At 47.5% G+C, this 22,745-nt stretch overlaps 2 protein-coding genes across 9 annotated transcripts in view; one reads left to right on the plus strand and one right to left on the minus strand.

The window, feature by feature from the left end:
- The window catches only part of LOC144109669 (cyclin-dependent kinase 14-like), a 223,840-nt gene that overhangs the window by 70,112 nt on the left and 130,983 nt on the right, over nucleotides 1-22,745 (minus strand). For all 8 annotated transcript variants that reach the window (XM_077642475.1, XM_077642503.1, XM_077642508.1 and 5 more), the window contains 4 exons: nucleotides 11,648-11,727; nucleotides 10,553-10,647; nucleotides 10,427-10,489; nucleotides 10,291-10,352 (listed from right to left, as the gene is read on the minus strand). In XM_077642475.1, the coding sequence (XP_077498601.1) occupies nucleotides 10,291-10,352; nucleotides 10,427-10,489; nucleotides 10,553-10,647; nucleotides 11,648-11,727 (300 nt within the window). The remainder of the gene's footprint in view (nucleotides 1-10,290; nucleotides 10,353-10,426; nucleotides 10,490-10,552; nucleotides 10,648-11,647; nucleotides 11,728-22,745) is intronic.
- On the plus strand, nucleotides 716-4,567 carry LOC144113381 (uncharacterized). The gene is made up of 4 exons (XM_077646429.1): nucleotides 716-1,025; nucleotides 1,938-2,056; nucleotides 3,146-3,265; nucleotides 4,067-4,567. The coding sequence occupies exons 1-4, from the start codon at nucleotides 716-718 to the stop codon at nucleotides 4,565-4,567; spliced, it is 1,050 nt and encodes a 349-aa protein (XP_077502555.1).

The raw sequence follows: 22,745 nt of genomic DNA on the forward strand, positions 1-22,745 counted from the left end.
TGTTAGCGACTTTTCGATATTCCTCCGTAGAAATGAAGTTTCATTTCTTCATAGTTTTTTGTGGCATCAGGTTCAGTGCGACTGTTCAGCCCTCCTTTTCTTTTTTAGAATTTTTTTTATTGGGTTTATCTTTTTAGTGTTTGTTGCTTTTCGGTTTCTGACTGCTTTTGCTTCATTTGCTTGACTCTGCTTTTGCAACGATTGTTATTTATTAGTTTTTTACTATCTAACTGGTTTTGCTTCTCACGTATGACTCTGCTATTGCTATGATTGTGTGACACTGCTTTTGCTAAGAGATGGCCCCCTCCTTTTAGTTTAATTCCTTTTTTCAGAATCTGTTACTTTTTTCTGCAGGGGTTAAATTTTCTTAGTTTTCCTGATGTTGATGCTTTTTTTCCACGTGCTGGGTTCGGAGCGATAATGCGATGTCACATTCTTGAGCTGAATGTTTAAATGTGCCACCTTTCCGCGCAATAAACAGTTGGTAGTTGTATCAGATATGGCTATCAAGCAAGCGGCCTGATAGCGTGCCAACGCCCCTTCTTCCTTTCCCTTTCCCTCGCTGCAGTCGCAGCTATAAATCTATGCGTAATAAAGGACCAGGCGTCTTTTCTGGCCTAGCTACTGATGTGTCGCGTCTCTGCATGAAGCGATCGATACATGGTGTCAGAAGTGGCTCGGTGTGTCCAGCTGGATTTTTCAAGCAGCCGAAGCAATGGACATCGTGAAACCGCCGGGACCACTTCAGTTGACTGGGAATGTCAGAAGAAACTGGCTAATATTCAAGCAGAAGCTGCAACTGTTCCTGACAGCGACGTCGACCGCCACCCCAAGGTCAGCAGCGGTCAAAGCAGCGATCCTTCTAAGTGCTGCCGGCGACGAGGCACTGGACATCTACAACTTCAGCTATGCGAAAGATGAGTCCAAAGATGATTACGACACACTGCTCAAGAAATTTGGCACTTACTTCGACGAAAAAGAAAACGAAGTCTACGAGAGGCACGTATTTCGTATGCGGGTGCAAGGTGAGTCCGAGCCATTTGAGCCCTTTGCACGAGACCTTAGAACGCAAGCTAAGCTCTGCAATTTTGGTGGCCTTGAAGTATCCATGGTACGAGACCAGATTGTTTTCGGCACTAATAGTACCCCGCTCAGAGAAAAAATGCTACGAGATAAGAGTCTCACAATGCAGAAAGCAGAACAGATGTGTAAGGCAGCGGAGATTGCCGCGCAGCAAAATGCTACCTGGTCCAAAGGCGACGTCCACGTTGACTACGCCGTAAGAAACCAGCCTGGTAAAGAAAGGCGGATTCGATGTAAGCAGTGCAACCAGGCGCACGCGCCGCGAAAATGTCCAGCTTACGGGAAGCGCTGCTACACTTGCAACAGAATGAATCATTTCTCGTTGTGCTGCAGAAGTCGCCAAGTCAACCAAATACAGGAAGAGGTAGAAAGCGATGAAAACTTCCAGGTTTTGGACATCAGCATATGTGGTGTCAACAGGCAAGCAGGGCTAGATTGGACAATGCAAGGCCAGATTGCCGGATGCGTCATCAGTTTCAAAGTTGACACGGGCTCCCAGGCAAACCTTCTTCCCCTCAGCAGCTTTCGACGCATCTGCAGTACAACGCCCCTGCGCAAGAGTACAGCGGTTCTTACTGCCTACAATGGCAGCGTTATCAAGCACGTGGGTGTCGCCACAGCATCACTGCTCTTGAACAAAGCCAAGCACGACACGGATTTTTTTATCGTGAAAAAGGGCCGACAAGCAATCCTTGGCTTTAACACGTGCCTGCAATTTAGCCTCATCCCAACAGTTGTCGATGCCGTTAACAAGCAAAATGGGCATGAAACACCAGAGCAAACGGCCTCGCACCTTTTCAGTGGAACCGGCTGCGTCAAACGACACTACAAGATGGTCCTGTGGCCCGGTGCAGTTCCAGTGGTACAACCAGCTAGGAGGGTACCCTTCTCACTAAGAGAACCACTACGTGAAGAGCTCAACCGCATGGAGAAGGCGTCTATCATCAAAAGGGTAGACGAGCCCACCGAATGGGTAAGTCCCTTGGTCATAGTTCGCAAAAAGAATGGAAGCCTCCGGGTGTGCATGGACCCAAGAGAAATTAACAAGCACATCATGCGTGAGCACTACCCTATGCCCGGACGTGAAGACATTGAGTGCGAATTGTCAGGGGCGCGACTGTTTTCCCGCCTTGACGCCAACTCCGGATTCCACCAGATACCGTTAGATGAAGCCACGTCGCGGATATGCACGTTTGCGACTCCGTTCGGCCGCTACCGATTCCTTCGGCTCCCTTTCGGTATTTCGTCTGCTAGTGAGGTCTTCCAGAAGACGCTCACAGAGATCTTCGACGGCCTGCCAGGGGTTCATGTATACGTTGACGACGTGCTAATCTGTGGCAACAGCAAGCAGCAGCATGATGAGCGCTTGCGAGCAGCACTGAGAAGGGCAGATGAAGCTGGTCTTACAGTTCAACCGTGAGAAGTGTGCCTTCGGTGTGAAGAAAATAACATTTCTTGGAGACGTCATCAGTGAACATGGCATACTGCCGAGTTCTGATCTAATTTCAAGCATTCAGGCTATGCCACAGCCGAATGACAAAAATGCAGTACGCAGGATGCTTGGAGTCGTTAACTATTTCCGCAAGTACGTGCCTCGACTGAGCGATAAAACGTCCCTACTTCGCAGTTGGTGAAGGAGAACGTCGTTTTTGACTGGAGTTCGGCTCATGAGCGTGAGTGGAAAGAGGTCTGCGAAGCATTAACAACGCCTCCTGTGCTGGCCTTCTTCGATGCGAAGAAAGAAACCAAAATTTCGGCTGACACATCCGGGCTAGGGTTAGGCGCAGCATTGTTGCAGAAGCATGGCAGTGAGTGGCGCCCAGTCATGTACGCTTCGCGAGCGCTCACCGACAGCAAAACACGGTACTCGCAAATCGAGAAAGAAACCCTGGGCATTGTTTTCGCATGCGAAAAGTTTCACCAGCTGGTATATGGCCGCAGGATTGTCATTGAAACGGATCACAGACCTTTGCTGGCAATCGCGAAAAAGGCAATCGGAGATATGCCACCAAGGCTGCAACGTTTCTTTATTCGTCTTCTTCGTTACGACTATGAACTGCAGTTTATTCCTGGCAAGGACCTGCTGTTGGCGGACATGCTGTCCCGTGCTCCTGCCCTTCGTGCCGTCCTGGAGTCAACCGAAGACGTCGACGTTCATGCTGTACAGGTCCTCTCAAGCATAGTAAGCACACCAACAAAACGGCGCCTGCAAAGTGAGACTTTAGCGGATCCATACTTGAGCAAAGTCTTGGAGCAGGTGGCACAAGGAACTAAGATTGAAGGAGAGTTAAAGCCATTTGCAGCAGAACTATCGGAAATTGATGGAATACTGCTGAAAGGATGCAAAATTGTCTTACCGAGGACAATGAGAGTGGAGATGCTGCAGAAGTTGCACGCGGGACATCTTGGGCTGAATAAAAGTAAAGCCAGAGCTCGGGGCCTGATCTTCTGGCCAGGAATGGGCAGTGCCATTGAAACGCTCATTCGCAAATGCAGCGCATGCCAAAAGTACGCCTACAAGCAAGCATCTGAGCCTTTTATTTTGTGGCCAACACCCAAGGTGCCATGGCACCGGGTGGGAATCGACCTTTTTCATTTCGCTGGTGACATGTACGTAGTGGTGTTTGATGCGCATTCAAACTTTCCAGACGTTGAGAAACTCGCCGTCACCACGGCGCGCGAAGTCGTTACGAAGGTTGCGACTATTTTTGCGCGGTACGGAATTCCTGCCCAAGTGTGTACCGACAACGGACCTCAGTTTGCTTCCCAAGAGTTCGCGGAGTTTGCACGGCGCTATGACTTTGTCCATATTACTTCGAGCCCTGAATTTCCGCGGTCGAATGGTCTGGCCGAGAAAGGAGTACAAATAGTGAAGCGCATTATGAAGAAAACTGCAGAGGCTCGTGACGACTTCTGGATGGGTCTTTTATCCTATCGCGCGTCCCCATTAGAGAACGGACAATCACCGGGAGAACTGTTGCAGGGTCGTCGGCTGCGCACTACTCTGCCTGAATGCAGCATCGAAAAGGAGCGCCCGGTAGTCAAGCACCGCCAGTCGTCCAAGGGCAAACTACTGCCTCCACTGCAGCAAGGAGACACGGTGCGGGTTCGTGACGGCCGCCAATGGTCGCGCAAAGCGATGGTTCTCCAGAAGGTGGCTCCACGATCGCACATCGTGAGAACGGACAACGACCGTCTTCTAAGGCGGAATAGGCAACATTTGCTGCGAACCCAAGAGCACTACAACGTCACCGATGACAGCGACGACGAGGCGGACATCCACTCTGAGCCTAGCAGAACCTCAAGTCCTGGTACCGCCGATGGTCAAGGTGAGCCACGTGATGGACTTGCCACAAGCACTCAGCTCACAGCATCAAGTGCAGCTACTGGATCAAGCATGCCAGCCATTCCACGCTGGACAACCCGGCCACGCCTGGAACCTAAACGGCTGACTTATGATCACGAGTTTCGGCAAATTTCTTAGAGCATTGTCAAAACTGATCTTTTCACAGAGGAAAGAAGATGTATCAGATATGGCTATCAAGCAAGCAGCCTGATAACGTGCCAACGCCCCTTCTTCCTTTCCCTTTCCCTCGCTGCAGTCGCAGCTATAAATCTATGCGTGATAAAGGACCAGGCGTCTTTTCTGGCCTAGCTACTGATGTGTCGCATCCCTGCATGAAGCGATCCGATACAGTAGTGTGCGCATGGTGTCTCTTTCTTGTTAGTCTCCTTGTTTGCGCCGCCGTTCATTTCATTCGCTTTACACAAAGGTCGCCCGAATCTGAGCACTGCTCGGGCCCAGCAGAAGGCGCAGTATGATCGCTCTCACCGGGAAATTCACTACAAACCGGGTGACCTGATGTTGAGGCGCAATCATGTCCTGAGCGACGCCAGTAAAAAATTCTCTGTTTCTCTGGCGCCAAAATGGACCGGACCATATGTAGTTCGGGAGAAACTCTCCTCTCTCATCTACAGGCTGGCGGACTTGACGCTAAGACCGACCGGCGGACCGGTGCATGTCTGTGATCTCAAACCCTACTTTGACAGAGGGAACGAGTGGCCGGTGGAGAACACCCTCCCCCGCCAGCAGGCAGCCGCACCGAGAGGCAAGGCTCAACAACAGAGCCCAGCGCCTCGTTACAACTTGCGCCCACGGCAGAACTAACTCTGGCTAACGCGCAGGGAGTAATTTTGCCAGCTTAATATGTAAGGAACACCCCTTCCATATTTCGCAGTGTCGCTTCCAGAGTGAGCACACGCTGTCTCTTTGGAAAAGACCGAGCAGGGTTAGAATAACTTAAACTAAAAAATGTAAAATTTGAAAATAACTAGAAAGAAAAGACAGCCTTGTAGACGCAGGCCAGGCTTCACAGCGAGCCCGGAGGAGAGCTGGTGGACGCTGAGACGATCGTTGCTGCCTCAAACATCCGAAGCCAGGCCGTTTGGAGAACGGCCGCATTCCAGAACCAAGAGCCCGCTACCACCACCGAGCAACCAGGCCGAAAACAAACAGCTTCCGGTCGGCCGCGGGACGAGCGAACGAGAATTCGGGGTAACCGGCGCCAGTGCCTACCACAGCGAAAACTACAACAGAGAAGCCGCCTTGGACTCTCCCATTCCCCGCGGCAGAGGCTTCGCCCATGAAAGCAGCTTGGTACCCTGCTGGGCCCACCTCGGAAACCCTTGGCGGCCGTGGGAAAATTGGTCGGCGCGCACAAACACTGAACTGGAATACTTAAAACAGCACAACACAGGCTTCAGATTCAAGGAAAGCTACAAAACATAACTTTATACTCGGTGCTAGAGGTCTGCACAGGCCGGTATATGCGGGAGAGACACACTGCGGGAGGGAGATACAGCTGAACGCATGCTGCGGCCCCTCCTCCAACTCTCACCACTGCCACCCGCTTCTAGAAGTTTTGGAGTTCGCTATTTAAGACCGTGTGAGCGTGTTGCATGCTGTTATGCGGTTCTTGATTAGGCTTTGCCGAAAAAAGTACACAGGCCCCAGATCTTTACTGGTACCAGCGAGTGTTATCACTCACACAGATGAGCGTTCGCTTTATGGGGCAAGTATGGCCTTTGCCTTAATAACCTCAGCCAGTTCTTTCTGATGAATGAGTGACACAACTAGTGGAAATGCTTTGAGTACCACTGCTGCTAAACGAGCTGCCCAAGCAGAGGCTCAGCGCTGCCGACGCCAGAATCCAGAGGTGCGCACCGCCGAAGCAGCAGCTAAGCATCCCTGCCAGGAGGGCCTTGTCGTTCGCATCGCCGAAGAACAAGCTTTTTGCCGCTGAGAGGAATCTGCCGTTCGCGCCACCAAACCAGGTAGAGCAGCGCTCAAATTTCATATTAGGAAGTATAATAATCGTCCTTAGAAAATTTTCGCAGTAATATGCAGCCAGCTCTGGGGAGCACGTTGTGGGGCCATGCCACCACCTCTGATTGGTCAACAGGTCATGACGACACACTGAGGACCGGAGAACCTGACGATATGGATACGGCACTCCGTTGAGTGCAGGTCACAGCTTGCCGCAGTGTTGTAAAAGCGATTATGGCGGCTATTTTGTTGCTGACCTCCAAAGAAAAGGACACCCCAGTTCGCTCGTTCAACGTATCATCTGAAACTAAGTAATGAAACCAAGAAAGATGCTACCAAAACAATTCCACGCCTATCCCAAGCATGCGCCAGCGGGAAAGGCACATATGCATTGCATGTGTAAAAAATGTAAGTGAAGCCTCGATTCATATTCTTGGAAAGAAAGGGGTGCAAACAATACTCAAGCTACCACCATACCACCATCAGGCACCACCTGCCCCACCCGAAAAACCCTCATTCTACAGAAAAGGCCCAAGGCGTGCACAAAATACCATGCTAAAGCAGGGCATTGTACGCTGGGGAAACAAAACGTTTCACGGAAAGAATGAAGCCAAACACTGCGAAGCATGTGACCACAGGATAGACTTTTCCGGAGCTATTGAGCTGGAAACCAAGCCAAATTCATGCACAAGGCTGCTGCTTCAGCCGTGGCACATTCAGCAGACACCAAAAAATATTACAGTAAAAGCTCGCTAACTCGACCCCGTTAATTGGGGAATTTGGACTGCCACCGGAGTCCCACCAAACGCCCATGCAAGTCTATGGTGTTGGAAGCTCATTTATTCGGATGCCACAGGGCTCACATCGGTTAATTCGGACGATCCCCTGAAGGGACGTCGGGTCGATATAACATGTTCGACAAACAAGCACCCGGATATTAGTCTACAGGCCTGAATTGCATGTTAGATTGTGTCCCATGCCCCTGTGATGTGTGCACAAAGGCAACTGAGTTTCCGGTCGGCAGGTTCTCGTTGATAGGCCAAGAGGGAGTCCGGCCACATAGTTTCGTTTTCAGAGCTTCACTGCACAGCGTTTGGTACAATGACTGCCTTGTTGCTAATCTTGTTCAATTTGCTTTTCAAAGGCGTCTTGCCGCGCCAGCACCAATGTGCGCACTTCCCTCACTTCCATACGAGTCACATTTCCGTTCTTCCAGCGCACCAAAACTCCGCGCCAATCACAAGCGGTTCGCTGTTTATGCGGTGAAAACTCTTCACATGCAAGGACATATGAGAAGAAGCTGCAGCACTGCCATTTTGGACATTGAATGAAGCCGAAGGAAACCATTACCATTGTCAAATAGTTCTGATTTCGCCACTCCCGACAGCATGTACAAATTGAAACATTTGACAGAAATCGCTGCTGTCGAGCAGTTTTCATCTTAGAAGGAGATAACAACTGCCCTGGTTCCCACTAAATAAATTTTGCTTTCACGCGGACGGTTTTTGGCAATTTCGAGAAGCCATTTGATAATTTGACATTCCGATAATTTGGACGTTTTTCCCACTCCCTTTATGTCCGAATCAACAAGGTTTTACAGTAATCGCTCCCTCAGAACCATTCCCTCTTCCTAGATCCACAGTTTAAGTTCAGTGACCCAGCGGTCAACTATGTGTGTGTTTAAAAGCCACGCAGCAACTCGCCCGCACCTGCACCTTGAAGAAGCAACAGAAAGGACCCAAAATGTGCTTTCTTACAAGAACGTGGTTGGCGTTCATTTCCACTTGAATTTGCATCCCAAACCAGACAGACTTCTGCTGACCGTTTTCATTTTAATCACATAACTGTTATTAGTGACGAGGAAGCAACAGATGGAAAAACAAGATGCCGCATATGAACAGCTTTGATGCTTGCAATGCTTGGACGCATCGAGCCAAATCTCGCTCAGCATGACCCTGAGGTTTGGCCGCGCCTGTGCTCAGGAGACAAACGGAAGCCTGAGCTTCTGCAGGGGTGCCATGAGCACGTCAGGAGTGTGCCATGTGGGAAAACATCTCACAGAGCCACCACGACCTCTAACACAGCAATGGGCTCTTCTCGATAGCCTGTCTGCATGCAAATAATCGTGCCACTGATGGGTTACACGACGATTAGCACACAGGCCTGTAGTGTGTACCCTTGCGAGAAAAAAGGAGAGACGCAAATGCAGCAACACGCTGAAGCTGTCAGTCCGTCCCACCACAGGTTCACTCTCCGCGGACCGATCACTGTCAACACTTCACGCAAAGCTCCGCACACAAATGGGCCTTGAACTGTCGCAAAGTAATGAAATTAGGATTAAAAGTTGAAGCCTTTACCTCATGTTACCTCTTTTAATAGAAACGCTTCTTGGCAGTGGCAACACGCTTTTTCAAATACGGCAAAAAATCGAAGGAACCGTGCCATGGTCTCACGGTGCTTTTTTTTCACAGCAAGCCCTAGAGATTGCATTAGGGACAAACTATGCATGCAGCTGCTCTGATGAAAGTGCTTCGGGCAGAGTATGCTTCCTTTGGTTGGCTTGAAATTTTTCCTCTTCACAGCAGCGACCCTCTGCACTGCGAGCTTTTTTATCTTGTGGGAAACAGTGGAAAATGACACAATCGAGGCCGCAGTTGCTTTGGAAGACGATGTCACAGGCGCTGGTAGTTGTTTGTGCACCCAAACGCAGAGCAGTACCTCGTGTTGAATGTGGCACTCAAAGCTCAGCTGACATGTTTTGTACGTTCACAACACACACAGCATGAGGAAGAACGCACGCAACATAAGAAACAACGCGCGCTGAAAGCCTGCTCGGGTTGCTCAAGTATTTTCTGCTCCTCAACGTGATATCACATAGGCCGGCATGTACGAGGCTTCCGTCTCTGCTGTTCTCCTCCCATGCGCTTGCTCGGGGCACCAGAGATTTGAACACCGTGCTTTCAATTGGTGACTGCACCAGTGTTTTAGCCAAAGTCGAAAAAATAACTTCACAGACGTGATCAACAGTGGGTCTACTTCAGAACCATAGTAGGTCAGCCCATCTGAAAACCGCCTCAGTATCCGTTTAAAGGAATAGTGAACAAAAAATTCGCCGTTAAGAATTCTGGCCAGAATGATCGGTGTGGCATTGAGAAAGCAATTATTTTAATGAATATTTCTCATACCACTGCAGCTAGCGGCCACCTGTGAAAGCTCCGACAATATGGGATGTGACGTCAACCCTACCCGTCTCAAGCTATCGCCAGCATGGAGCGTTTGATGTGCTTTTGCTTCATTGTACACTCCAGTTAGTTCAGCTTCCTCATGTCCATGTTTCAAGATTCTCTGCCTGCATCTCGTGATTGTACACTCCGTTTGGCTACTTGCCTGATTCAGTCACAATTAATTTGAAATTCTCATCATCTCCAGCGAAGGTGAACCAAAAAAGTAGCATTTTGCAAAGAGGTACTGGTAGTGCAATCTCACGTCTGCCAGAAGAATAAGCGTTGTCTCGATCTGGGCAGCAGCATGCTTGCGGAAACCACATTTCCATCTGGCTTCCACGTATGGCAAATAAAACACTGATACTTCGGCACGAGGTGGGGAATCCTGCACTGCCAGACAGCTTGCCTATGGCGCTTGCCTACGGCATTTCGTAGCCTCACAAACAACATAGCCATCCGCTCAAAAACCAAGCGAAATGATGACTGCATACTTCGAGATTTTTATTTCCCTATTACAAAATTAAAAACATTGCATTATAAAGCCTATCAAAGCATTTTGCTGCCCAGAGAGCCAAATGCTGAAGAGCGTGCCAATGTTTGCAAAGACGGAAACAATGCTCGGTCACGTCCGCAGTAGTAGTGCATAAAAAAGAATACCTGTGCAGAATGAGTCTTTCATGACAGTATGACAGGCCACGTAGAAGCTGGAACAAGAAAAGCTGCAAGAGAAAATGCAAAATGCAATTCCTTGTGACCATAGCGAACATGGGAAAAATGGCAACAAATCTCCCACCTTCACATTCTTGGGGTTTAAACCACCTGGGTGCTTTTCAAGGTACTGGCTAAGGTCAGTGTGCTAAAAGAGAAGCAATGAAAAAGATCTCAACAATGTACACATGTGGCTGCACGGACAACTTACCACATATTCAAAAACAAATGTCAGCGTGTCCTTGGTATGAATTATGTCATGAAGAGTAACAATGTTGGCATGTTTAAGACCTCTCAACAAGGATGCTGTAAAGGAAAAAAATGTTGACTGCCATAAGAATAAATACACACGCACAAGCAGAAACAAATACAGATGGACAGTGCCACAACAAAATTCACAGGACCCGTGAAAAACTGCGCTCAAGAAGGAATTCACTATGGCGCGATGTTCACAGTACTCCCATTGCATTGCAACTCGCCTCACAGATATTGCCAAACAGGCCTTTCGATTGAACGGAAGAAGCAGTCGCTTGCTTTTTGCATGTTTTCCATGCAATCACAGCACTTTGGATTCATTATACCGTTCATGTGCAGAGTTGCTTCCATGCGCGTGTTCCATGCACGTGATGGCTGCACTGCTGCATGGTCGTCGATGAGTGCACGTGATTAGAGAAGGGCCCAGAATGGGGTGCCAGAGATAGTGGAAAAGATGAGCAGTACGTATACACCTGTGTTCACTTTGGTATTTAGGCTAAGCCTTCAAGCTAGAGAACCGTTACTGTTTAAACTTTGCAGATCGGCTAAGATTAGGCAAAGCAAAACGTTCATAGGTGATGAAAAAGAGATGGCTACGAAGTTTTGTTTCATGTCTGCAGTCCTCGCTACGTACTGCTGCGTCATTTTTATTCGTTCGTTGACTCCCATCCACTTCAGTGCCTCCTTTTTGTACATTCGGGAGGAAAAACCAGCAGTACAAGGCATGCGGCAATGATTCACGTGCAGGATCATGCGTGATAATTCATGAGGAATGTCAGAGGCGCCATTTCAACGGGCGTTCTTCATGACACTAAACAGAATATTGAACTCCACAGGCATCTACGATGCGTGAAAATAAACAAAATGGCAGCCTCATCTTTCTTACATAGGAAAAAAAAAAACATTCAAAGTTTCCTTTTCCTTAGCAAAAAACACTTTACTGCGGTGGGGTTTGACTACATTTATTCATCGCCGCAAACTTTTTAAGCCAGAGAGTTTAGTGGCATGCCAGTACCAGCACAGACTACAGCCATGTGCAGAAGAGGCTCACCTTCTCTGATTGCTGTGAACGGTGTCCCTTCTTCGGGCTGTAGCCTGATCTCTTTCAGTGCCACTACTTTGCCCATTAGACTAAAATAAAGGAAAAAAAAGCCTGGGTGGATGTCAAGTTATTTCACCACAGCTGCCTTATCCGCACTCGAAGTTCATGGCATAAACTGCACACAGGTTTGCTGAAGGCTCTCCTAGCAGGAAGTATCAAAGTGTCCAACTCCCATGAGTGGCCTACAGTGCCACGGAAAGCTTTTTGCTATGCAACAGACACACCACAAATGCCCGTCACAATTCTGTCCTGCACACTTTCATTTACATTTTTTTAGAGGACTAACAAAAGGGTAATAAAAGGACAGCTGCTGTGCCCTCTGTGAGCGCTGCTTTTCACTTTGTTATTTTGCTTCTCCCTCACCTCGAGCACTATGTTTCCGAGCTGCAGCCATTCGGGGGAGAAAAACACAGAACCAGACTGCCTCACATAACCAATGCCCTACGCAGCTCCGATAGCTAGAGGCGGGCTGCAGAGCTGTGTTTACCTTTTCCAATCTCTTTGTAGGCAATAGCATCCCTCCATTTTCTCCCAATACTTCTTCCCTACCTTCTACCACACCCTCTCCTCCATTCGTTGTCTCATCTTTGCCCCCTGGTCACTTCGATGGGTGACAGTGGATGGGCTTCATTCATCCCCACGACAGCTCCAAGCGGGCACCATAGAATGGCTCATGCCGTAAGAACGAAATACAGCTGTCTTTATAACCAGCTAATTTCACAAGCAAACTGCATGTGTTGACACAAATTTTGGGCGTGGACCCCAGAGGCTATGCTACAGCACTGTTCCCTTCTGTTCTCAATGTAAATGTCGAGTGTTTAAATCTTGTGGTGGGTAAATATGAAGTGCAATTCTCTCCAAATAATGTGTTTTTTGCACCTGGGCAAATATCAACCTAATTTTTAGTAAGAACAAATTTGGATGGAGTTGTCCTTGGCATCCCTTTAAACTGTACTGCAGCAATCCACCCCTTGAATTACTTAGCAAAGCAATGCCGCAAGTGAACTGCTGACGTATCAGTCCTTACTTCTGGTATGCAGAGCTTCTTCCCAACATAGAGGCCTGAACACTTCGTACAGGCATGCAGAAAACAAGACTGCTCAAAGCCCTTAGGTGAAGACTAATGGTTCCCTGTGGATATTTTCCAGCTGTCGTGTGCGACGTTTCCAATGGTTCTCCTCGGCCTTTTGTACCCACCGCGTTCTGCCGCCAAGTCTTTGAAAAGCTGCACAATGCAAGCAACCCGGCATTCAGGCTATGCAGCGGCTCGTGACGTCTAGGTTCGTCTGGCCAAACGTCAACCGAGATGTGCGTCGCTGGGCTCGTGAGTGCTTGCAATGTCAGCATGCAAAAACAATGCACCACACGCGATCGCCTCACCATCCTTTCATGCCCCCAACTGTCGTTTCAACCATGTCCATGTCGACATTGTTAGCCATCTTCCTCCATCACGAGGCTTCCAATACATCCTTAAGTGTGTTGACCGCTACACACGGTGGCCCAAAGCCTATCCGCTGCCCGATATCATGGCGTCTACAGTGGCGTCCACTTTTGTCAGTGGATGGATTTCCCGTTTCGACTGCATTACTGTAGCGACGATGGATCGCGGCCGCCAATTTGAGTGCGCCTTGTTTCCCGCCCCGACATCTCTGCTTGGCATGCGCCATGTTCACATCACTGCGTATCATCCCTCCATGAACGGCATGGTTGAACACTTACACCGACAGCTGAAGGCTGCCCTTTTTGCATGCGAAGCTCGCACCTCTTGGCCCGATTCCCTTTCTTTAGTGCTCCTCGGCCTTCGATCAACCCTTTAAAGATCTTCAGTGCACGGTGGCCGAAATGGTCTACGGGACTACCATCCGTTTGCCAGGCGAGTTCTTCACTTCGGCCTGTAACGAGGACATCTTTCTACCTGCCTATACTGAACAACCGCACCTGCTCTTCAGGTGCCTGCAACCCACCCCACATGTCCATCGACTCACAAAGTCTTCGCGAGCAAAGACCTCGCCACGTCCATATATGTCTTTCTGCGTCGAGACATCATCAAGCCTTCGCTCACCACTCTCTACGATGGCCCTTATCCCGTCCAGCAGCGGGGTGAGAAAACTCTGGATAAGAAGAAATCATTGCCATCGACTGCGTGAAGCCGCCTACATCCCGCATGTTTCTCTTTCAACCCAACAAGAAATCTCAAGCCCCAGTTCTTCCACTGACTCGGTCTGCGTAGTCAGCAAGCATGTCTCATGGATGCCGCGCTGTTGACAGCCAATCTCGTTCCTCTCCACAGGAGAGAGCCATACTGCGCCGCCTCGGCTCGTGACATGCACTCGCGCTGGCTACTAGGGGCCACGTGCGGAGTTCAACAGTTGATTCCTGGTTCCCGGCGTGTTCGCTTCGTCTGTGTCGCGCTCCGTTAATTTGTAGAGGACTAAGCTTCTGTCCCTCTAGTTAGCCTCCACGTTTCTGCCCCATAGGTGAGTACCGGTAAGATACAGCTGTTGTACACTTTCCTCTTGAGAGACACTGGTAAACTGCCATTCATGATCTGAGAGAACCTGCCATATACGCTGCACCCCATTCTTGTCCTTCTAGTTATTTCCGTCTCCTGACCCGGATCAGCTGTCACTACCTGTCCTAAGTAAAGTATTCCTTTACAACTTCCAGCACCTCGCTTCCAATTGTGAACTGCTGTTCCCTTCCTAGACTGTTGACATTACTCTGGTTTTCTCCATGCTAATCTTTAGAGCCACCGTTCTGCCCTGCCTGTCTAAATCATAGAATGTTAGTTCGCTTAAAAACTTTTGCTTCTTTCAAGTACCTTAATACTTGTAAAGAATCTACAAGTACATTTTCTCCAAGAAGCAGGCTGGGGTGAAGAGCTCTTTTCTTAGGTTCTCAAGTCCCTTGAACGAAAATAAAAGGTCTCCTTGATTTGGCTGCACTTTCTCGACCAGTTCAGGAAGTGCAGCACTCTCGCACTCGATTTGACAGTGCAGTCAGCGCCACCTGCACTTCGGCACCCGATTTGGCTTCATGCTGCACAAGTTCCTCTGCACTGCTGCACTAGCCTCCCGGAGAGTTCTCTTCTCATGCAAGTAGGGCAAGGTGCCTGCCGCACTTCATAGCAGACGGCTCCAGGGCCATGCTTGTTTTATGTGCTGTGTTGTGTTGGGTTTTATGGCACATAGGCAGCTAAGGCCATTATGCGCCAAGCTCAAGGTATAGAAATGGTTTTCTGTAGAATGTTTAGGAATATGAAAAATTGTCGATGGCGTAGATGGCCTAAAAATATTGAACTGCCTGGTAAAAAACAGAGAAGAAATCTGGAAATAGCTAATGGTAAAAGCCCCACAGAAGGTCAGGTAGCCTCAGCGGCTATCCTTGGCTGTGCAAGGAACCTGAGGCTCCCAACTAATCAAACAGCCTCAGCCTTCTTCTCAGGAAGGAGAAAGTGGCTGAGGTGTACCATGCAATAAAGCGAACGAGTGGTTCAAAATTTACAGGTTTTCAAGTAGACCCGTTTCTTTTAAAAAGCTAAAAACGGAAGGTATGTTAACAATGGCATTATCATCTAAGAGCAGTGCTGGATGAAAAGGAATGCATTTATTACAAAATTAGGTAAAATACTTTTTCTTAGTGTTTCCAGTTGCACACATGAAAATAAAATGTGATTAACAGTAAGATCATCTCCGCATTCGCAAACAGATTTGTCTTTTGTTAGTAGGAAGTTGTGCATAAGGTGCGAGTGGCCTATCCGGAGACGGCATAAAATCACTTCCTTAAAACGTTCCTGGTGAACAAGATTTATATTCACCTAAAACCGGTTTTACCAAGTGTAGTTTATAATTCAGTTCGTCGTTCCATGTGAACTGCCATTTTACTCTTAATTTACGCAGTACTAAGTTCATGCAATCGCCAAAAGGTTTTTAATTTTTTTTATTTCCTTGCCACGAGCTTTAGTAGCGCAGAAATCCGCCCTCTCGTTGCCTCTTGTTCCGACATGGCTGGGAACCCAGCAGAGTTTTATTATTTGTCCTCGACCTCTCGCTGTTACTATCTTAAGTATGATGTCACCAAGAATCTTTCTAAAGTGCAGAGCTGAAAGTATACTGAGGGAATCTGTAAATAATACTGTTGGTGAGGTTTTTGTTTTCTATTTTTTTTTACGGCAACACAGACTGCGTAACATTCTGCAGTGAAGATGGACGAGCACTGTGGAAGTCGTACTGTTTTCTCCGACTTCCCTCGGACCACTGCGCTTCCTACGCAAACGTCAGTTTCTGAACCATCTGCATAAAACTGCGTAAAACGACTATTTTTCTTTGAGTGCAAGGAATTCTTGTAGTATATGTTGTTGTGGAGTTTGAACTGAGTGAGAGGGAGATCACAGATTGCAGAAAAATTGTACCATGGAGGTAGTGGATCTCGTCTCCGAGCAATGTCAGCTAATATATCTAGTACGCCGAGGTTTTGGTACATCTCTTCAAAACGCAGGGGGAGTGGCCTGATAGGGAGCGGTTTATTGTTAAACAATGTTCTAGATGGGCACTTTGTGACTATTGGGTAACATAGGTGTTTGGGCAGTGAACGGATTTTTAAAATGTATGAGCATGTGAGCATGGTTGTTCTATCAGTAAGTGACGGTTCGTTGATTTCTACATAAAGACTATTTATGGGCGACGTTCTGTAAGCACCAGAGGAAAGATGCAAACCTAAATTATGTATTGGATCTAGTCGTTTCAGGTACGAAGGTCTCGCTGACCTGTAAACTATACATCCGTAGTCTAAGGTAGAACGAACAACAGACCGATAAATTTGTAAAAGGCACATCCTATCAGAAACCCAGTGTTTCCGAGAAAGTACTTTAAGTATGTTCAAAGACTGGGAGGCTTTCTTTTTTAGAGCATTAATATGTGGTAGGAATGTCAGCTTTTTGTCAAAGATAATGCCCAGAAATTTTACTGTTTTTTTATCGGCAGTTCGATTTTGTCAGCTTTTTGTCAAAGATAATGCCCAGAAATTTTACTTTTTTTTATAGGCAGTTCGATTTTGTTTAGATGTAGTTAGATTTTGTTTAGCTGGGGTTGGATTGTAGACCTCGTTTTAGTGAGAACAGCGCGCCCACTGTTTTCTGTGTGGAGAACTAGAATCCATTTTTGTCTGCCCATGTCTCTAGCTTGTTTATTGTAAACTGTGTTAGTTTCTCGCATGTTGATACATTGGATGATGTACAAGCTATTTGAAGGTCGTCAAAATAGACTGAGTACATCCCGGACTTTGGGATTATTTCCTTTATGGAATTCATCTTTACAAAAAACAGTGCTGTGCTTAAAATACACCCCTGAGGAACCTCGTTCTCTTGAACAAAGTTCCTGGAAAGGGTTAATCCCAGGCATACTTGAAATGAGCGGTCGGAAAGGAAGTCATTTAGGCAGTTCAACATCCTGCCGAGGATACCTAGGTCTGCTAGGTCACGGGAGATCCCAAACCTCCAGGTTGTATCATACGCTTTCTCCATATCGAAGAAAATGGCAAGAAAACGCTGTTTGTGTATAAAAGCTTCTCTTATTGTGTTTTCAAGGCGAACTATATGGTCTGTCGTTGAGCATTCCTTTTAATAACCGCATTGATGGACACTAAGAAGTTCACGGGATTCAAAGACAAATGTTAATCTTATATTAAGGACACTTTCAAAAGATTTTGCGAGACAGCTTGTGAGGGCTATTGGCCTATAGCTACTTGGGGAAGTTGGTGGTTTCCCAGGTTTCAGGTGTGGCACTATGACAGCTTTCTTCCACTCCTTAGGTATTTTTCCTTCTGTGAATATTTTGTTAAAAAAATTCAAGAGTGCCTCTATGGCAAGCTGGGAAAGATGGGCAAGCATTTCGTAGTGTATCTGGTCGTGTCCTGGAGTAGTTTTTTTGCCGGCATACAGTACTTTATTTCTTGGAGGGTAATTAGACAATTGTATTTTTCATTTACCCCTCCACTTGTTGGGAGCCTGTGTTTTTCAGCCGTGCTTTTGTATTTCAAAAATGACTGGCGATAGTGTGATGAACTTGAAACTGCAGCAAAGTGCTCCCCCAATATGTCTGTCTGTTCTCCTATATTTGTCTGTGTACCGGGTGTTGTCAAAAAAAGAACTGTGAACGGTGAGTAGCTACCATTTAATTTTCGAACTTGTTCCCACATTTTCTTCGATGGGGTTGAACTATTTATAGAAGACACATGAGCTCTCCAGGATGTTTTTTCGGCATTGCGCCGAATATATGGTGCTTGTGCTCTGGCCTTTTTGAAATGGATGAGGTTCTCGTGTATTAGGTATCTGTGAAAGACTGCCCTCGGTTTATTTTGCCGTTATTTTTTTGCTTCCTTGCATTCACGTGTGAATGTATCACATTGTGGTTCTGACGGACCACTCCTGATGATTTTGGGATTGATAAGTGTGCAGCAGTAAGGATGCATGATGTGAATGCGTCATTTATTTCGTGTATGTTGAGATTTTCTAAAGCAATATTCTCTAAACTGGCCTGTTCTCTAAACAATTCCCAGTTAGGTAAATGTAACTTCCATTGGCGTGGTTTTGTCGGGATAACTGTTGGTGAGGATGACAGGCTTATTATGACAGAAATGTGATCGCTCTCATACAGGTTGTCAAGAACATCCCGTTTAAAATCAGTAAAAACACTTGGTGAACACAAAGATAAATCTAGGCAGCTCATTTTCCCACTGCTTGGAGAACAGTAAGTCTGTTTCCCTGTGTTCAGGAGGCATACGCTGTTGCAAAGGATAAAATCTTCTAAAATCCGGCCTCTGACATCCGTTTGTTCAATTCCCCAAAAAATGGAGTGAGCATTAAAATCCCCAACTAAAATATATGGTTCCGGAAGTTGTAATAAAAGACTTCTTAAATCGTGAAGTGTGACTGTTAGGTGAGGTTCAATGTATATGGAACATATTGTTATTGTCTTAAAATCCAGGACAGTGACAGCAACTGCCTCATATGAGGTTTTTAGGTCAATTTTTCGAGTAGCAAAACCACCCTGGACAACTATAGCAGCGCCTCCAGAGAGCCTGCTTGAGGTCTCTCGGTCACATCGAAAGACTTGATACTTTTTAAGAATGTATTTATAGTCTCCTGGGGACACAGTGCTACCAGGGAGAATGAATTTAAAATATCTGTTACTTCAGTGCAGTTGTTTAAAAGTCCAGGGCAGTTCCAGTGAACAAGAAATGCCATGATTGTAGACTAGTTAAGGATAAGTTTTAGAAACTAGGTTTGTCGGTCTTTTGAACCTGTTACCAGGACTTCATCGCTTTTTTTGCGCTCAAGAAAGCTTTGACGCTGCTGCAGCGGGAGCGAGGGAGGAGTTGTGTCCATCATCTCATGAGAGGTGCTGGAGGACCACAGCTTCGCCACGGGTGTTTGCGTTTCAGACCTCCCCCGACAGGGGGAAATCGTACGGGATGCCGACCCATGGACCGGCGCTCCCTGCTTTCGGGGTGACAGAGCAGCCTTCGCTGTCTCTGCCAGGGGCGTGGATGGCCCTGCCATCGGCTCGGTAGAAGCCGCCCCGGTAGGGGCCAGAGTCCTGTGTGGTGCTAAGCCCCTGCGCACCACATCAGCGAAGCTGGATTTCGATGTGAAGGAGAATTGGTTGTTGAAGGCAAATCACCTTCTCGCTTCTCTAAATGAAATTTCTTTGGTTTTTATGGTGATTATCTCCTTTTCCTTCTTCCAGGACGGACATGCCCTCGAGTATGCAGCATGGTCTCCTTCACAGTTTGCGCAGCGTAGGGCTACGTCACATTCCTCAGAAACGTGATCCTTCGAAGCGCATTTTGCGCAAGTTTTTTTGACAATTGAAGCATCTTCGTGGGTTCAGAATATAGTGCCTGACAGTTACTTGTAGGTATCCTACTTCGATGGATTCAGGTAGTGTACTTGTGTCAAATGTTAGAACCAAGTGTTTTGTATCTATTTCTTTGTTGTCTTAACCGGATTTTGATTCTGTATACATTTGTGACATTTTGGTCGGACAATCCTTCCAGCATTTCTTTTTAAGTTAGGTGTATGAAGTCATTTTCAGAGATGACGCCACGGACAGTGTTTAGTGATCGATGTGCTGTTATGGAGACCAGGACGTCCCCTATAGAAGCAATGTTTGAGAATTTCGAGCACTGGATGAACTCGCGCTGTTCGAGGAGAAGGTCACCGCTGGCCATTTTCGAGACCTTGTAGCCAGGGCCCAAGGTATCGGTTAAACATTTAGACACAAGGAATAGAGAAATTATTCTTGCTTGTTTTTGATCGCTTTGACTGTGGATTACATGAAACTTGGTGAGCGTCGGTTTCTTTTTGACAAAAAAGTCTGCTGCTTCGTTCCGCCCTCTCTTGAGAGAGCGATCTGGTTTTGAAAGGGGTGGAGCCACAAAAAAATGTAGTTATTCGGTCATGGTGCCAGCCACCCACCACGGAGTCCAAGGGGACGGGACAGGAACTTGAAAGCAAGTCCTGCCCATGCCAGCTGTACACCGCAACTATAATCAAATATGACACAACTCAGGGTAGTTGGTCACACAAGGTTAACCCTCGCCACCAGGAAAAAAAGGAAAAACCAAGAAGTGAGTAGGATATAGGAGAGTTGTGAGACAGAGATAGGAAAGTAAAAGATGGAGGGGAGGGGAGGAAAAGGCGACTGCCGATTTCCCCCGGGCGGGTCAGGCCAGAGGTGGCGTCTACAGGAAGCTGGGGCCAAAGTGGTGTGTTGCCTCTGCCGAGGGGCCTTAAAGGGACACTGAAGAGAACTCTATCAAATTTTTTTGTTAGCAAAATCTGATCGATCGGGAAAATCTGATCGGGAGCAAAAGATGCATTTTCTTTCAAAGAAATTTGGACTCGAAGTTGAAAAAGTTTTTCCCGCCGCTCCGATTCAAACTCGAGAACTCTTATCACGTCACGGAGAACTCTTATGACATCATAGGACGGAGTGATGTGAAACGTGATGTAAACGCAGACTCCGTGATTTCGGGTGGCTAGCGGTGCGGTGTAGCAGCTGCCGAGAATGTTTCGCCGGGCGAGCGTGCGAAAACACAAGTGCTCTTTATACTGCGAACTGCCTTGTACGATCACCGACCATCGGGCAATCATAGTTTTTTATCGACTGTGGCGATCATCTGACCAGCCTTAACAGGCTCCTTTGAAATTTAACTAACACTTGAAGCGGCACTTGGTTTTCCTCTGCTGTTCGGCGCTTGTATATCGAGGAACGTCAAAAACAAAACCACGGGGCACGCAAAACTCATAGACGCGAAGCGCCATAAAATATCTACTCTCTCCTGGCTGCTTGTGGCGCTGCCAAGCATCGGTTTTCTTTGCTTCCAACATTCAGGTTTTCTTTTGTCTGCCTTCCTTGTGTGATAAAAGTGCATTATCAGTTTTAAAACAAATCTTACTTCAAAACTGAACCGCACAACCTTCCTTTGTCAGCCTCAGAGATTCGTGGAGATGTAGGAAGGAAAATTCCTCCAAGGTGGCGTCTCTTGTCCTATGACGTCGCCACGCTTGTACTTGCGAGATTGGCCTGTGGCGGCGATACCTGTGTTTTGGTTCTTGCTATTTTCTACCTTACAAGAGCTTTGTTTTCAGTAAGAGCGGCATTTTTGTGATCAGGAGCTGGTATTTTATCGATACAAGCCAATTTCAATTTCTCCTCAGTGTCCCTTTAAACGTCCAAACGCTCGGCATCGGCTCAACCACCAGGATCCCCTTTTCCCCGGACACGGCGATGCCACGCACGGCTAGGCGGCTAGGCGCAGGTGCTCGGGTCCGTGGTGATGCACTGTTCACCATCATCCCCTTGCGGGGATGTCCCTGCGGATGCTCGGGAACCCGTGATGTCACCACTCACCAACGCCTGCAAGCTGCAGATGCTCCCCTGCGGGGCCATGCTTGTTTTAGTGAGCGGCGTTGAGACCATGGTTGAGACAGCCGCATACCTCTGATAGACGCGGCATCTGCGCCGTGCCCTCAACAAAAAGCTACAATGACAGTGCGCGTACGTATGTGTATGCGCGCGTGTGTGTGCGTGTCTGCTTACATGCGCAAGCGACCGGCTGACCGCTGGCATGGCGCAATCCATATGGGTTCTCATCTTTCTGTCCAGCCTCGCATTTTGCTTATACCATTTCTCTTTTGTGTGCAATTATTATTATTATAGATGCAGCACAATGGAGCGCTTTGCTTTCATAAGAGACAGATGGTGAGATGTCTTATACTATGTGGGTGATCACGTTTGTCACTCGCTGCGACATCAGTACCTCCGCTTACGACAGCGACTGGGCTTGAGATCGCCGTCAGCCCACACCTTTGCTTGCCAGTTAGTCTCTGATAGTCACGTCGCTGTCACAGTCCGCCAAAAGTGAATGTAATCTAATTGAGTTCAAATATAGTCCAAGTTATCAGGCAACTCTTGGCAGACAACCGCAGTCACTTTTCCATAGAACAGAAGCAGCCTGAATCACGTGTATGGACTGTAAAAGATAGTCCTGAGTGGTAGTCTGAATAACCCCTCGAATTCGAAGTTAGTTGCCTCTTCAAAGCACCCGTTGAATGAGTGACAGTCGACAGGCCTGCGCCACTTTGCACAAAGCAATGGAAAGAACGATGTCAAACTCTTCACCACTTTTGGAATTAACAACTTTCATAGCCGCTCCACGAGATGTGCCACTTCGAGCAAATGCACAGAGTTCAATACAGCTAGCACAATGTCGCGCATATGTCAAAACACGCGACAAACACCAATTCACGGCCGCAACAGAAGAAAGTTTCTGCACTTTTGGTTTTTGCACTTTTGGCAGCTGCACCGAGAGCACTAATGTCAGGCTACACTCGCGCCGCAAGAACTGGTGCTAAACTGACACGGCACTTTTGTGAACTATTGCAGAAAGTGCAGCCAAATCGAGGAGACCAAAAATGTGGTTTACTCTGACTATGTCCTGTCCCAAGTACTTAGTTGGCATCTATGTTTTTCCGTCATGTATT

Source organism: Amblyomma americanum, chromosome 1, assembly GCF_052857255.1.
Source record: "Amblyomma americanum isolate KBUSLIRL-KWMA chromosome 1, ASM5285725v1, whole genome shotgun sequence".
In the NCBI taxonomy this organism is placed as follows: Eukaryota; Metazoa; Arthropoda; class Arachnida; order Ixodida; family Ixodidae; genus Amblyomma; species Amblyomma americanum.